Source organism: Colletotrichum gloeosporioides (genome assembly GCF_011800055.1).
Source record: "Colletotrichum gloeosporioides strain Lc1 chromosome Unknown consensus_65, whole genome shotgun sequence".
Lineage (NCBI taxonomy): Eukaryota > Fungi > Ascomycota > Sordariomycetes > Glomerellales > Glomerellaceae > Colletotrichum > Colletotrichum gloeosporioides.
In genome coordinates, this window is record NW_025544710.1 from 940646 (window position 1) to 957928 (window position 17283).

At 54.0% G+C, this 17283-nt stretch overlaps 2 protein-coding genes across 2 annotated transcripts; one reads left to right on the forward strand and one right to left on the reverse strand.

Moving 5' to 3' along the window:
* Positions 1-670: 670 nt before the first annotated feature.
* GCG54_00012542 (uncharacterized protein) lies at positions 671-2093 on the forward strand (the record flags this gene model as incomplete). The annotated part of the gene is made up of 2 exons (XM_045412418.1): positions 671-1336; positions 1389-2093. 2 exons carry the CDS (start codon positions 671-673, stop codon positions 2091-2093), a joined length of 1371 nt encoding a protein of 456 aa, XP_045261453.1.
* A 9624-nt stretch (positions 2094-11717) lies between these two features.
* GCG54_00012543 (uncharacterized protein) lies at positions 11718-13424 on the reverse strand (the record flags this gene model as incomplete). The annotated part of the gene is made up of 3 exons (XM_045412419.1): positions 11718-12945; positions 13002-13255; positions 13335-13424. 3 exons carry the CDS (start codon positions 13422-13424, stop codon positions 11718-11720), a joined length of 1572 nt encoding a protein of 523 aa, XP_045261454.1.
* Between the last annotated feature and the right edge of the window lie 3859 nt (positions 13425-17283).

Below are 17283 nucleotides of genomic sequence, written 5' to 3' on the forward strand. Positions count from 1 at the left end.
CATCACCGCGCCGCCTTCTATCGCGCGCCAACCGCAGCATCGGCATTTGTGACTGACTGTCGCCGACCCGAGCTCACCTCCATTCCTCGACAGCAGCAGCTTCCAACTCCTGTCCCACTTGTCGCCCGCCTTTGCGTCATTCGTCGTCGCCCAAGAAAGTCGGATTATTATCGATTTCGGCCTCTTTTAAGATTAATCATTCCAGTTGCGCCGTGCTCAAAGTCAAAGCTGCACGCTCTCTCTTTTGTTGCCGCACTGCATCGCGCGCCGCGCCGCTCCGCTTATTATTATTTTTTGCGCCTGCGCAGTCTGACGGCTTACACGGCACACCACTCTCTTGACGTTCGACTTTCTTCGCACGACAGACTGTGTACGGACAACCCGAAATCGCCAACTCGCTGACTGCGCCAATTCTTCGCCACGCTTTGCTTGGTCATGATTCTTGACCTTCCTGCGCCTGCCCGCCGAGTTTTTCTGATAGTGGGCTTTGACGGTTAGCCTACGCGCTTGCCATCATCAAAGCAAGCTTCTTGGTTGCGACAGTCTAGACGCCAAGACCTCAGCACATTCTACCACCTTTTCTACTTCACTTTCAGTACTTTAACATCGCAAGGCGTCCAAAGGACAGGTTTCAGTCGCGGCATCCTGCTGGATTGACCGCAACCAAGGCATGGCAGAGGAGCAAGGACGAGGGCCGCCTTCTACTACACACAGAGAAGACTTGTCCGTCCAACAGCGAGAAGACGAAGCTCGTCACCGGCTGCCTCCTGTAGGAGCCCCTGAAGATTCTAGATATCACGACGACAGACATCAAAGACCAAACATGGCCGCACCAGTGTCTCTCCCGTCCATCCAAGATCCTCACAGCGCATACGGCCAGCCTGCCTACGCAAGATCATACCCGCCGCATCCTGACCCGCGAGGCGATCCACGTGCCAGCAGCTACAATGCCTCTCCTAACTCTGTGAACGGATATCCTCCGCCGCAGCCGGGCGCTCACCAGCAATTGCCACCCCTGCAGCCTCAAGGAGGCGATCCGAGATCTCCAGGCTACCCACCACCGCCTGAATCGAGGGATGATTTCTACAGGAGACAGCAGCAACAGCCTCCTCCTCAGCAATATGACCCCTACTACCAGGACCATTACAATCGCCAGGGTCCTCCGCCACCGGGTCGTTATCCCGACTACCCCCCGCCTGGTCCGGGTGCTCCGAGATACGACTACGGTCCCCCGGGCCCGCCAAGGTACGAGTACGGTCCGGGAGGCCCAAATATGCAACAAGCAGCTCCGAGACAGCGAACTTCCATTGCATGCAGATACTGCCGCAAAAGAAAGGTTGGTCAAAATCCGCCGTTTTTGGTCTTCTCTTGCTAACACCAGTATCTAGATTCGCTGCAGTGGCTACCAAAGCGCACCTGGCGGCAAATGCGTGAACTGCAGCAGGATGAACCAGGAGTGTATTTTCCAGCCTGTGTCTTCGTCTAGCTCGACCGCCTTCGTTCCGGTATCTGCTCTTCAAGGTGGTATTCCTCCCGGCACACCGCTCTACGGAGCGTACGGTCAACCACTGCCTCAGGGCTCGCTACCTCCGCCACCCGCTCAGGGATACGCTCCTCAGCCAGGCAACGGGGGCTATTACCCACAACAGGCCCTGCCCTCGCCGACAGGCGGTTACTCGCCCTACGATGCGCAGCGAGGCAGAAGGCGTCCAAGGGATGACGAGGGTGACGAGCAGCTTCGACCTCCACCACCTGACCCCAATTCGGCAGATGATCCTCGCCGACGATCTCCAGCATCAAGCTCGAACCACAGCAGTCCGGGTTACATGAACTATCAGCCACCTGGGCCTGGTGGATACGACCCGAGAGCACCTCCGGCCAGACACAGCCCAGTACAGCCGTCTTCGGCTCCTTCGCAGCCCACAGGCGACGAACGTGCGGCAGCAGCAATTCAGCGCCAGAGCAATTCATCAACTCCTGCCGCATCCTCAAGCTCTGTCATGAGCCTGAATAATTTGGTGGACAACCCTGCGCCTCATGACATTGATAGAAACATGTTGGGACGGTTGAACAGACCACCTCCCAGGAGGTAAATCGGCAGAACCGCAAAGTCGCTCTGGCCCAGCCCGCCAATATGGATATCTGGTCTCGACCGCCTCGCCTGGCCCAAGAAGGACGAATCTGCTGGTCAGGTAATCGGTCTCTGAATTCCCGAAGACGAAGACGACAAAGAAATCTCCACTCTTACCTAATACTTGGCGATTGCTGGTGGGCTGCTGATTAGCGGCAGCAACAAAGGCGTTGTATGTGGTATCATCCTGGTCGCATACAGACGAACTTGATTCGGCTCTGTTTGTTGCGAGCACGAAGCAATTCGAGGGCTTTCTTTGGAACAAAAGAAAAGGGCGAGGACGATATTCCATACGAACACCGGCATTCAGCCAAACGGGCCAGCATCGCCTTGATTTTATGCTTTAGGTGTTTGCTGGGGGAAAATGGTGGGAGGTATTTTGCTTGCTTACAGACCGCATGAGGCCTCGATCACATGGCCAATCTCGATTTCCTTTGCGCATGTTTCATTTCATACAGTCATTCCCCGAAGGAACGGAGAGGGTTAAGAATGGTCTGCCTCACGGCACACGTCGTCTCTTTTGGTTTTTTGATGCGCTCTTCTACGTTATCCTATCGTCCACAATTCATTGCCACGGAATGTTTTTCTTGCGTCAATTGTCCTATCTTTGTTTTCATTGTGTCATTTCCGAAACTTATGTTACCCAAAAACCTCGAACTTATTACGATGTGAAATCGCGCAAGCGGTAGGGCTGGGCGGCAGAGATATCACTTTTGCGTTTGTTATCGACCTTGGCAGAAATTATTGAATGGCACCGCGAGGGCTACAAAATTCAGCTTTGTGTTCCCTCCCCTATTTTTTCTCTCTTGCTCATCCACCACATTGTTTTCTCATCTTGTTTCTCATGTTTCTGTCCCGTCCACCATCATCGGATATAATGACGCACAATCATGAAAATGGGAGGGGAACAGACGAAGCGGCAGTAATGAGATGAAAGGAGCGTAGCATACATTTTGTCACACACAAAAAATGTCAAAGGCCAGCGTCGGCGTCGTTGGGCGTCTACTGCAATTGCTGCTGAACTTCATGGCCCTTGCTTGTTATTTCTGAATCGTGTTTGACCTGCCAAATGCAATTCATTTGTCTGGCACACGCCATACGTCTGCCAAAACGGACGTCAAGCACTAATACATCGATAACAAAAACGTACGTGCCAACAACACACACCCCCCGACCGAAAAGCTTGAGCCAGTCCGGTTTGGGGGCCAAAGGACGGGAGGGGAGGGGAGACTCTCGGGGGAAGGGGGGGAACGGACGGACAGGTCAGCGCACGCGCGTGGCAGTTCCCCAGCCCAGAAACCAAACCCAACCCAAGGTTTGGGGCCGGTCCGATGCCAGCCAGCCGTTGGCCGTGCCGTCTTAGCGGTTGGGAAGAACTGTGAAAAGCGACGGAATTTTTTTTATTTTTTTATGGTTTGCTCCGCTTAATCGATTTTTATTGTGTGGTACGGCGCGGTGTGCGTGCCGTGCCTTTCTCTTGGTAGGTATCCATCCCTTGTTCCATTGCCTCCTTCGGTCAAAAGCCGGCGGCGAGGTTGCTGTCTACGGCATGGTAAGACACCAGAGAGTAAAAAAGGCGACAAAGCCGGTTTGTTCCTCGGGGAGACTCGAATAGAGCGAATCAGTAGAGGGGGCAAAAGAAGGGACAGATTTTAATTCCGGGCTGGAAAGGGAAAAAAAGACATGGAAACCGAGGCAGCTCATCGGGTTTCCAGAGGAGAGTACAAGCACAATTCGGACAAAGGAAGACCACGTCGACGCCACTGCAATAGCTCTGCCCCAGACAACCACACACAAAGGTCACAAAGAACAAAGATGCCCAAAACACACGACACCAGACAAGGCCGAGAACTACTGACAAGAATGAAATGTAATTAAGAATATCCAACATCAACGAACAATAGGAAGAAGTTAAATCCAAAAAAAGATGTCAGCTGGATCTGTGTGGTTCAAATTTTATTGGCCCACATAAAATCAACGCCGATTGTTCGTTCCACCCTCTGTGCGTATTTTCTGTGGTTTGTGTGGCGGCGGCGGCGGACTGGTGTTGGTGGTGGTTGTGGTTGTGGTGGATGGAAGTCGTGTTCACTCTTCTTTCCCCTTCTTTTTGGACCTCCTTGTTACGGATGGATGTTGGTCAAGGTCAAGGTCAGGTACGGGCGGCAACAGTACCACCGTTTACCGTCCGCTGTCCCAATTCTGAGCAGGGCCACTTTAAACAACTCCGCGCTGGATGGCCGCTGCTGCGCGAGACAGGCAAGCAGTTCGAGGCAAAAGGCCAGGTCAAGGTTGGTACATTTTGGGGAGTGGACGAGGACTCGACAGGCCATTTGTCGAGATTTCGGGGACCCTTGACGCTAGTGCTCGTTCTTACTCCTCTCTGCCTCTTCTCTTTCTCTCTGTCAACTCTCACTCGCTCGCTCACCTTCTCTCTCTGTGTCTTTTTTTTTTTTGTTTTTTTTGGTCCCCTTTCCCCTCCCCTCCCCTCCCGCCAATTCCCAGCTGCCCAGCGGGTCAACGACAAACAAGAGGCAAGCGGATGAGTGATGGGTTGGATGAGAGGCGGCCGGGCCTCGGTGCCCCTCTCCGCAATCAACACTCATGGAGAACCAGGATTGGGTTGATCCTAGTTGCGCAGACCGCGCGAGCGTGCCAAGGCAAGGGGGGGTGTTCAAGAGGGGAGGGTAAGGGCGGTCACCCAAAGGAGAATGCCGTTGGCGTCGTCGAGCACTGTGGTCCGAAGAACCGGTATGTACACTCGAGTCACACACACACCACACACGCACACGTACGTTGCTCACCGACATGACACGAGGGGTGAGGAGGCTGGAGCTCCCTTGTCTGTCTGTCGCCCTCAATATCAGAACAGAGCAACACTCACACACACCCACCACCACCACCACCACTACCACCACTATCACCAATTACTGCTAACTACACTAGCAAAAAAGAAGAGAAGAGCAGATTCTGGATCTTTGAAAGTTGATAGGTTTCCATAGCTCTAGCTCGCAGTTAGGGTGAACACCGGCTTCTCTGTCACCCGCAGGGCTAATTACTCACATACGTCTGTGCTTGATGGATGCAAGTCAGTCGGGGCCGAAGCGCCGCATACGCAAAGTCAGGAGGGAAGGGAAGGTGGTGGCTTCCAAGTGAGCAGCTCCTCCGCCTTGCCTAGTCAGTGTGTCCGCGTTGCGCGCGGGCGGTTCATGGGCCGTTCCAAGTTCAACGGTGAGCCCAGCCCCAGCCAGCCCCAGCCAGCCCAGTCCAAAAAGGCGAACTACTACCACGAAGTACATGACTAAACTCAAGTACCCTCCCGATGCTTTGCAGATGAGCTAGGTAGGTGCCTTGGGTTTGCGCAAGATTGAAGCGGAGGCCGGAGGCAAGTGCGCGCGGGCGAGCAGGGAACACATTTGTAAGGCACTGTGATAGCAGTCCCTAGAAAGGACTTAGTTCGGTTTGGGCGCGCTTGGCCCGACTTCCTTGTCCCGGCCGGCCAGCCAGCCAGACCCAGTAGGAGACAGACCAGTGGGCGGAGCGAGTCGAGAGAGAGATGTGCGGCTGGAGCAATACCAGTTGTTGATGGGGACGGAGGGTGTGAAAGGGGGCTGCGTTGTCACCTACAGGGAGAACAGACGACGACGGGGACAAAACTCAACGGGGGAAGCTGAAGCTGAAGCCTGAAGGGCGACATCGACTACGGAGACACGTCCTACGGGGAAGCTGAAGGGCGATAAGCCGCCGGGTTGATACTACTCGCTCCTATCCCCGTCCCTGCTTCGTGGGAAATCCTTCGGACGCAGGTCCGCATAGCACGCAGGTCTGGTCTCTCTCTTTTTTTTTTTTTTTTGTTTTTTTTTTTGTTGTACCTCTCTCTATTTAGTTCATTTTGCCCTCTCAAAGTGGATATGGCGCGTGCAGAAACGTTATGTGGCAGCTACTTTCTGAACTCAGAAATATCCTTAGAGTGTTTGGGGCTACATGGACGTACAATCAACTTCCATATCACCGGCAGCGCACTAGACACCGTACTTTCTTATTTATCCACTTCTTGGGGGAGAAGGGGAGCACCAGGAGAGACGCTGAATCAAAGTTCCAAAACATGGAATGGATAATTGTTCAAAGAGGAGCAGGGTCGGGAGAGTCAACCCAGGCATTGAATCTCTGTGTGTACACGGCGCAAGGCTCGTGATGTGCTAAAACGTGCCTTCTGCCGATTAAAATGGCCTTTGGCTCTTTTAGGGCCACCTCCGAAGGGAAGGGCTTGCTAGCCGGCGGAAAGACAAAGGAACACAGCGGACTAGAGGAATCCAATGGCGACGTGGCCATCCACCCGGCTCCTGGTACGCTTGGAAGGGTGGCGGCAAGATGACGGGCCTGGCGGTCTGCTAGCGAGGCCAAGGGAGTAGGGGCATAGGTGCTACAGGCCGATAGAAAAGGCGCTATCTGGCGGTATGGAGCGGATGAATGAGATGACATGATATTAGCGGCCTTGGGTTAGTTACCATGGATCGTATTGTCCAGCGGCTCTAGTTCGGTTTGCTTGGCGAGGAGGGGCTCATCTTTTTTGGCCATGAAGAGAATGAAACAGACGGTCAGAAAACCAGGCGGGATAGAATGGACGAATAGAAGAGGAGACGTAAAGTTGGGAAGATGGAGGGGAAGGGGGTGGGATCTTGCAGCGTGCACACCACCACATGGTGTGGAGAGGGGGCAATAGAGAAGGGGGAACGAGAGAAAAAGTCATCTGAGCGGTGTAATCGTCAGGTACCATCTACTTCGCTCCAGACACTGGGCACCAAGCGGCACCTGGACTTGACGGCTCGGGGCCACCGAAGAATGAGGGGAAGATCCGAATGTCCCTATTCACAGACCTGGAGGAGGCAGGCCGACGGGCGGGCGGGACACGGGACGTAAACACCAGACGTTCGTCTGGCCTCGATTCGTTCTCGTCTGGCTCTGAGGTTACATCCTGACGTGCATCAATCTTGCAGGACAGCTGTCCATCCGGAAGCATCAAGGTACGTCCGTATGAGCCTTGGTCTTCGATCTGTCCGTTTAAAATGGCCAGGATGGTTATTTTGTCTCTATTCGTTACAACGAACGATGAGGCGCATTGTGAACGGCAATTCCAATGGGTCTTCCTACCTAGTGTGGTTGGGCAGTCTTCTGTCGACTGGTTCGAAAAGGGACGTCACATGTCCTTGACGCTATGCGGGCGCAATTCCCCAGGATATGGCGACGTCTCTGCCTGCGGCCTGTCGCCGTGGGCCGTACAAACTGCGAGACAGCACCCTGAGGTACGTGTGTCAGACAACATCGGAGACTGTACGGCCATGTACCTGAGTGTCGTCTTCTGGCCACGCACTCATTCACGGTCTCTGGAATGAGAGAACCCGGGAGAGTCCAACATACATGGAAAGGACGATACGAACCCGAAGCTCGGACGATGGACGTGCCGCAGATGACGGCAGGGCGGCCAGTTGGTTCTGAAGGGGGTGGTGTGGGAATTGGGCGTGAGGGGCAACGAAGGAAGGGATGGAATGAGGCGTGCTGACTGAAAACGGCGGCGCTATGGATGTGTCTCTCTCCCAAGCGGCACGGATGTTGGATTTACGTTGTGGCTTTCCCAGCCTGGCTGAAGAGCTAAAGTTATGGGAAAGGACGAACGTTTGGGCCGCGCCAAGGTACGAACGAGGGAAGAGAAGGGAGTGCGTTGCAGTCTTGGGTTGGCAGCAAACAAACAGGAAAGAACCTGGAAACCACGCCGCCATAACAGACGTAATAAGGTAGGCAGACGGCAGGAACATTTCAGCTGGAGGCGGCAAGCTATTTCAGATGGTATGGTGCTGCTACGCTTGAACGTTTAATGGCGAGAGCAAACCTTGAGACTCGACCCGTGAAGTGCATCGAAGTTACTTTCCATGACGTGCGAAGAATACCACGGTCATCTTGGACACGTGCTGTTGTGCCTTCCCTCTTGCTCACTCATCTTGCGGCTGTCACAATCCGGTTTCCAATCCATTTTGTTATGGTGGAGTTGTTGTGCCGCTTCTGAACTCGATATATCCCTGGCCGGCTGACAACATCGCGGTAGATCCATGGGCCAAGCACGTGTGGCGATTTCAGGGGACGCATATGTCTCTCCAGAGTCCAATGGTTTTGATTCAATGACCATCATCTTCCCCTCTAGTTTCACGGTTACCTCTACCCGTCCTTTGCTTCAAACTATGTCCAGCTAATTACATTCCTCCAGAAGACAAACAGCGATTTGTTGCCAGTGACAGCCCGCCGTAAGCCAGTCCAACCACAGTCCTTTCCGCCGATCAAGAAGAAAGTTATCCGAGCGAAATGTGATCTAAAAGGCGCCGAGACAACTCGAGAGCAAGGCGAATTGCCCTTGAAGCTGCACACGACCGGCCTTAGCAAGATAAACAGGCTATGCTTAATTTACATACCCCATCTCTCGACTCGGTTGGTTCTCCCTTGAACCGTTCGCGCTAGGCGGCCGAGGATACTTGTCGATCCCAGATGAATCACATTTATTGCGCATTCCTGGGATGGATCGGATTGTCCCTCCCGCCCACGCCTGTTTCTCGGCTCTCCCCGCTCGAGCAATCAAGGGAGAGGAGTCACTATGACGGCTAGTGTCGAAGTCACGAAGAGATTCCAATCATCAAACTGAGAAGGGCATTTTGGGCCCATGAGAAAGCATATACAGAGAACAGGGAAGGCCGACATTTCAGTACAGACATTCCGAACAAGAAGAATCATGGTTATCAACTACTGGGCCTCTGTCTCACATCAGCTTTTCAAGCATCCTGATGGTCTGGGCTAGCCAAAAACGATCAAAAACGATACCACTACCCTTTCCGATCCCTTGCGGAATCTTCCTCCCGCCCGAAGGCCCGACTCCTTGGGACCTAAAGTGCCACAGACAGCACCATTGGTGTGGCTTCGAAAAGAAGGCAGCAGATCGAGGAACACCGACCGAAATGCCTTTGCGAGTCAGCCATAATATCGATCGAGACACATTTTCGAAAAGTAGAATTTGGACGATCCAAAGCCAGCTTCGCGGCGCCTAGTCCGAAGCTGCCAGCTTCTATCCGGTATACTTGTTGAGGCGTGCGCTGGCCGGGGGTGGTGGGACACCTGAGACATGAGAACTATCATGTTGAAATGCTCGACATGTATGGTTACTTCTAATTATGGTTCTGCCAGTATCCTCTCTGTCGTGTCTTCTGGTTCTCCCCAGGGTTAGGGTTACAATCGCTGATGCAAATCCAGGTATTGTTTACCGAGTACAGTCTCCGCTCGAGTCATCCGAGGGTATACAAGGTCTGAGTGACAAAAGGTCTTGCAAGCATCCTGGGGTTAAGCGAAGGCGGCACGGCTGGAGCATGTCTTGCGGACCATTCCAATTCCCCTGGCACAAACTAGTCTGGACCAGACTGTCGGGACCAATGTCTCATTGTTTACGTATACGGCTCAGTGGCAATAGTCGATTCTGAGTCGACACCCGACGCCGCCGTGAGACATTTGCCGTATGCGGTCAACGCTCAGGAGCGTTCGGTCTCGGCTTGTTTGCCCAGCAAATGCAATGTCTCGCCATACGTACCTCATGGGGAGACCACCATGTTTGACTAGCAATCTGTCACGGGATATGGGGCTTCCCACACCGTGTGGAGCTTTTGTTTTGGTGCTGACCACCATACCTCTATGGCGATGTTTGCGGCTGGGGACGCTCTTCAAAATCGTATCATTGCGAACAACGAGGTAATGACCGACCTGGATGGAGACTCCTCGAAGCTTTATGCGGTCGAGATTCCAGTAGTGGTTGCTAGGTCGAATGTGACTTTGAGGATATCCGACAGTTAGCCAGCTGATCCATTTTGCGATTTGAGTCCCTCGACCAGAAATTCCAGTCAGCGACGAGTGTAGCTCATGCAAACCTTGGGTACAAGAGAAGAAAAGCGAAGAAAAAGGCCGAGTGGCCTTGGCAAGAGAGAAGCACTGCGTCTGCTTGTTGCAGTTCGCATATCAGCCACTGACGACAGGAGAAAAGTCATGGTCATGAAGCAAGGCACCATTCGCTTTATCATCTGCGTTCCTTCCGTCTGTCTCTTTACTCTCGTAAAAGGAATGAGAAAGCCCCAGAGATCTTGGACGCATTGAAGACTGGTAGCTGATGCCCTCGTCCTGGTGGAAATATGCATTGGCATGCCTGCAGGCCGCTGCTCCTCTTACAACAGGAGGCTTCAATGCGTCATCTGCTCTGTCTCTTGACGTAGAATACATACTCTCTTATTCCTACTACCTTGATCATAAGATGAATCTTTCGTCACCTTGAATCGATTTGCACTTTGTGAATTGCAAAGCTGTCAAAGGACCTAAAGGATCCGTCAATTAGGCCAACTAGGCCCTTTTGACTCTGGCAGATGCCATCTTACAGCTAGAAGACTATCATAATTCACTCAAGAGTACCTATGGGCTTATCAGGCTTGCAGGGTGCTTTGTGGGTTCCAAAACAACTAAATATTTACCTTTGTGTCTCAAGTTTCTCGGCGACTCTCAAGTCCACCTCAACACCCAGCAGGCAAGCGAAATACAAAGACCAAGTCACCAGGATCAGATCTTATCGGGAATGGCTTCAAATTGAATTAATAATTTTTCTGCCCACCATTCATTTATATCTCGGTGAATAGCAGCCTGACGCACGATATCCTCACCTTTCACCTAGGTGAAGGTGCCTGTGCTCTGATGGTGATCGGTGAGCGCATATTCACCGACTTGCTTCACCGAAAGCTTCACCGATGACTGTGGATACCGGGACGGATAGAAGACCGGCTCCCGAAGCCGGCGGCAGCCATGCCGCCATGCCCAAGCGAAGCGGCGACCAGGGGTGCCCCGGGGGGGTTCCAAGCCGGCTCTGCGTGTCGCGACAAACGCAAAGTTCGACCAACCCTTGCCATGTATGGGGGAGGCTTAAGGGCCGTCTGCATTTTTGGTGCGAGCTGTCACCTGTCAAAGCTGCCGAGGCGGAACGAATGAACCAGCGGGCTGGACAAGGCTTGGCTTCACACCATGAGAAGTCAACGTCGTCCAAGCCATGTGGTTTTCTCTTTTACGCTTTACGGCTGTCTGCTGTCGCGCCCAATCTTCTGCCCGGTCAAGTCGCGAACAACACCCGTCTTGGGATGCTGTTCCAATTCTGGTCGCCGACACGTCATGCATGGCAAACCTTGTGCTGTTCGGTTAACCTGCCAAGCCAATTGCATCACGCGGACGGTTTCTCATGCCTGGGAAGTCATACCCAGCGCGGAAATAGTCACAGATATTCATAGTGCGGTGGTAGTGGTCGAGGACGACCGGACAGCCAGATTTAGAGATCATGAACGTCGTTGGTATCATTAAGATTAGAGTGCTAGCCTCGACCAGCCTCCATCTATGCCTGTGTGCCGGTGATGGCTCTGTATCTCGGCTTCCTTCCGTTTTTGTTTTATTGTGCATCCTTCGCATGCACATGTCCACCGTCTCATCCAACCGCGCACGTAATGCTGTGATCCCTGAAACCTTTCCCTCACCGTCAGTCGTAATCAGTATCCATGTTGGGTGTTGGTGGATCAGGCGTTGGCGTCGACGAGCGTCCCTCTACGCTCGTCTCCTCGCGGTAGTTCATCTGTCCGTGTTCATTCCTTTCAAGCACAAAACACCGCTCGGCGTAGACGCCGTTCTCGTTCTGCCGGCGCCAGGCGGCGCTGAACCGGCGAACCATGACTTTCCGCCAGCCGCCCACGTTGATGGTGATTTGCTTCCAGGGCAACTCAGGGTTGGTATGCTCTCTTCCGCTCAATAGGAACTGGAAGGTGCGGACAGCTGCGTCGTAGTCGCGGTCCATGCCTGGGTGAACGACCTCCAGAGGATGGAGGACCGTTTGGACGTGCAGTGTAAGAGTCTGCAAACTACGGAAACTGCAGAGCGCGCGCAAGAATTGGGGAGGGTCGCAGAGAGCCACGTCCATGTCCAACTCGAGCGTATGAACGTACGGCAGTCCTTGCGCCAAGGTCGCGATGTCTTCGGCCCAGAGGGTCGGGCATCGTCTGTCCTCTTCGCCAAATCCCACATGATCGCGGAATCGAAGTTCCTGTAGCGAGTTTCCATGCCTCAAGATACCGTCCAAGGGAAAGAGCTGGACGTGGCATGTTATGCTCAGCGTCTGCAGCGCCCGTATGTGGTTGGCAACGAGCAAATACATGCCCCCTGTCGCCTCCTGGCGTTTGTCCACCAAGTGTGCACTGTAGTCCTCGCAGTGCAGCCGTCGTAGGCCTGTCAGATCGGTGAAATCGACGGAAGACAGAAAGTTAAAGACCGGGACGGATATCAGATCGAGCGACTCGAGATGGGCGAAATCCCAACACGCACGTGTCTCCTCCTTGGAGTGGTTCCAATCGTACGACTTAAGCACCAGGTCCTTCAGCGGAGGCATTCGCTCACCATTCGCAAACTTGAAGTTTGTGCCCTGACCTCGGTCTTCGTAGTGAAAGGTCTGGAGACGGCGCGACAGCAGGAGAAGCTGTTTCAGCGAGTTGAGCCGGGTCGTGAGCGGTGGTGCAGGGCTCGCGAGTTTGAGGGAAACAAGGAGGTCGGTCGGTATCGCTCGAACGTAGGTATCTCGCAGCTGCCCCTCGAACTCTCGGAGCGGGAGATCCTCTACAAACAGCTTGGTCCCGTTGAACCGCGTATGCTGTGGGTTAAGTACGTCTGACGGAAGCCATAGTCGCCCTGATCTGAACTCCGCGTCTACATACTGCCACCTGCAAAAGGAGTCAGTGGGTGTTGGAACCGCTGCCAGGTGCGTGGATCAGCTCACCGCACAGTTTTGAGCCTTTGGACCCGATCCAGCACTCTCCGGATGCCGTCCGGGTCCAGGTCGCTACGAACGACCACGTGGTTGGTAAAGGTCGAAACATGGCGCAGAAGATTAGGAAACAGCGCTTCGGCGTCGGGCGCCACAATGCGCTCATTAAGACGTAAAGTCTGGTACGTTACGGGTGTCGCTATCGCATCAAAACGTTTTGATATGCATCGTGATGCGGCAACGGCACGCTCGTCAATTTCTCGCAGCTGCAGGTTCCTGGTAAGTCAATGCTTCGAGTTGTTATGCCTGTGGAGCAGTTGAGCTCGACCGGCGGGAGACACATACCTGCTCAAAAATCAGAGCTAGCAGCTCAGAGCTCAGGTCGTTAAGAGACCATTTTTGAGGAGGTGAGCGGAGGGAGGATGCGGTAGCCATTCGCCAACAAGTGGCGCTTCCACATGAAGGAGCAGGAGAGAGTCAGGGATGGGTTTAGGTATAGGGGGAGGGAGGTAGAGGTAGGGGCAAGCAGAGAAGCTTCCGAGTTGGCATCGAGGGGGGAAGTAAGGGTCTTATCAACGGTTCCATCAAATGCGAAAGCGTTGTTCTGTTGAAGAGAGCTGGGATGGTCCGAAGTCATGATCCGCCGGTTGACAGACGGGGCTAATCTGTTTGCGGACAATGTCACGAGCGGGTACAATAAGATGACCCAGGTTAGCCAGCAGCAGCTAACTAGCCGTGTGGCGACTGCGGGACGGAAGCGAACACAGAGGCGCACCGACGACGGCAACGAAAAGGCGGAGGATGAGGAGGAGGTCCAGGTGGAGGCAGACTGGACAGATCCAGCGCCGGGTTAGGGATGTGATGGAGTCAACGAGGGGCCATCTACATTAACTCGCGGAAGCCGCCTGCAAGACGAAGGCGTAGCAAGATGCAGCCCAGGTCTTGGTGGTACGTATGCGTATGTACGTATAGATGTTGACAGGTTTCTTGGCTGCCGCGATGTCTCGATTTGGTGGGAGAGGCGAATATGGCGTCTTGATATTGATCCGTCTTCCGACTCGCACCGGGCGACTGTGATGAAGGAAAGGGACAAGGAAAGCGGCCTAAAAATGGCGGCCCAGGCAGCGTTTGTGAGAGGCCACAGTCGTAAAAAAAGAGGCGAATGGGTCAACAGAGGAACAAATATGTGGACGGAGGTCAGGGTGGTAGACACTTTTCTAAGACTAACACGACAAGCGCCATTGAAGGAGGTGAAATGATGAGACAGGCCGAACAAGCGTGCCAGCGCTATGCGTGACACGCAGGCCATCAGAAGCAACGGCAGAGAGAGACAGAGAGACGGACAGACACACAGAGAGAGATACCAGATACTCACGAACCTGCGGGCAGCTCGCCGGGTGCCCCGTACCTCGTACATTTGGTGGTTTTGGGAGCAGCAGCGAAAAAAGCAGGTAGGGATTGGAGAGGTTTGGGACCCTGGACATGGACAGCCAGACCGAGTGGATAGAACATGTTTCAATTGACCTTGTCCGCCTTGAGACGGGGGTCCTGGTTACTGGAGGTGAGGTACTGACTGCGTGGTAAATGTGTACCCCCTGGTGCTAAGGAACGTCAATGAGCCAGTGGCAGGGAAAGAAACATTGGAGGAGGAGACGAATCGAAGAAGACAGGTGTATGTAATGAGGGCTGCAAAAGCGAAGGTGCGAGGAAAATGAACATCAGACGTGGTGGACGTGGAGAGACACGGCCGCGAGAAAGAGAGAGGGAGAGAGAAGGAGATGGGAGCGCGCCCATTGGTGAGCAGCCGGTAGGTCAAGGGACGTTTCGCAAGAATGTCCCAAAAGGGAAATGCAGATTTCAGCAACATGGGTGGATCCCGGCAGAGTCTAGAAAGACCCCCTGGCTAATGCGGGGGTTGCAGCAATCCGAAGATCGCCGCCGTCTGCATGCATAAACACGGTATTTATGCATATCCGCACCAGATATCAGAGTTCCTCTTCGAGTGCTCGACACTTGTCGAGTCCCACGCACCGCCCGCCGTTCATGACCCTCCAATCAACCGCTACCCAGACTCCCAGCCCGCCCTGTCCCTGCTCCGTGCCCTGCTCTGCAACCCTGTCTTGCTGTCGTCTCCTCTCGTCAAGACCAAAAAAAAAATCTTCCGCGTCTTCGTCTCCGGATGGAACCACGATCCCAATTCCAATCCCAGAGACTTGCTTCCTTGCAAAGTGCCCCTCTCCACTGCTTCCCAGCAAAACGGAACCTGCCTCCAACCCAACCTTGGGTATTGCTAGTACATCATTCACCCGCGATTCAATGTCTACAAACATTCTTGTCTTCCATACTACGCTACTAGACTGGCCACATCCATCTTCATTTCCCAGCTTTCCCAAGGACCCGGCTAGCTGGCTGGCAGCAAGGGAGCTTACCGCTCGGCACGTCGCAATGGCTCGTGAATTCCCGCGGCCACCTCCGTGTCTTGTCTCGTCTCTGTTACCCAATCCTGTCCACTTGAGGTAACGCATGTGGCATACCCTCGACCACCAGCCATCCGCTCGTCATATCATCGGACGACGTTGGATGGGACCAACATGGTAGATGCTGCGTATGCCAACGTTGCCGCCCCAGCAGTCACTGCCAATCTTCAACCTCGTAATCTGCGATTCTGGGTCTGGCCTGGGGCCCTCTGTTACAGTCCATGGCCACGGTGACGCTTGCCCGGTTGATAAGATGACCACATGTGTTTGTCGAGATGGCAAGAAACTCGTTCTTCGCTGATTTGAGGGTCGCCGGCTGTAAGACCGAGACAGAGCCACTTCGTTCTCGGGTACTATGGCCGTGCAAACCTGCTCTGCCCTGCTTGAGAAGTGGACGTCGGTGCCTTGTCGAGCCATTCAAGCCGGCCCAACGGGCGACAGGCGACATAAGGATGTTGATCTCGACAACGCTCGAGTCATCAGCCTCCCTCCGCGCACGTCTGGCACACCTGTCATCCAGCCCACAACCCAATCGCGAGCCGGGCTGCGAACAGACATGAAGTCGCAGGGGTGTAGGACCTGACACGTGAACTTTCAACCTCACGACCCAATCGCTGGTGAAAGCTGGCGACAGAAGACGGGATGGGATATAGGTGTGGTTTACCGTTTCCCTGCATGTCATGTCAAGCCATCTCAGTTTTCAGGAGGTTCTATGGCATAGTATGTGTGGTATGGATGCTTTCGATTCCTTCTCACAACGCATGAAGAAATGTGAACCCTTTGACTTGTGACGCTCAGATTCCCGCCGTCAAACTCGAAAGCCCCTGCTCGACAACCTCCGTGCTCCCTGCGACTCGCGGCCCGCAAGTCGTTTTGGATTGGGGTGGGTCGTGACTGAACACTCCCACCCAGTGACCGACCCGCGTAAACCAACCGGGACGGGACCCATATCCCATATCCCATGACGACCCAGGGCCATGGTGGGTTGGATTATCTCCTACGACGTTGTCTGGGAACTGGTAGCAAGACTTCTGTCTTACGCCCAAGGCTCTCAACTCTGTGTGTATTCACACCAGCTAGGCATAGTCGGCAATATTCCGTTATCCGGGCTGCTGGCCAGCAAATGGATGCGATTTGCTCGTCTGGTTTCTCGGCCGCACCCCTGCTGATGCATCCGTTGTCGAACAGGGCCCCCCGGATCGCCCGTGCTTTCTGCCCTGTGTGCCCGCGACTTGTGCTGAAGGTCGGCCTGCTTAGTATTCGGTTTATTCTTGCTTTTCCCCCTCTCCATCTCCCTCAATCCCCCGGGCTGTTGTGAACGGTGTACCGATTCTGCACTGCCGCAAGAAACATGCGCGCCGATGCGGCACAGGATTGACAGGCACCCAAAAACAACGTTGTGGTTAGGGGCAAAAGCAGCATCAATCCCGGCTGCCACCGCTCACATTTCCGTGCCGTCCGCGGTTCCACGCGTCATATAGATGCATGCATACGGTACAGGCATACTATGCAGTACGTGCGTACCTACACCACCTTACCTTATGTGCGGCATGACATCCCACCTCATTGTGTGCACGCTCGTCGCGGGATTGCTATTTACGAACGAATGATTGTGCCCAACCAACCCAAGCCAGAGGAACATCCACGTCAGTCAGTGAGAAGCCGCAATGTCAGAACATGCTGCGTCAATATGCGTCTTGACTGCAGACTAGCCGTCGCGACTACTGCCCGCCGCGCTATTCGTGCACATATGCATGCATACGTCAACGAGCGAAACCGCTTTTGGCTCGAGTCGCGACGTCGGTACCAAGAAAGCC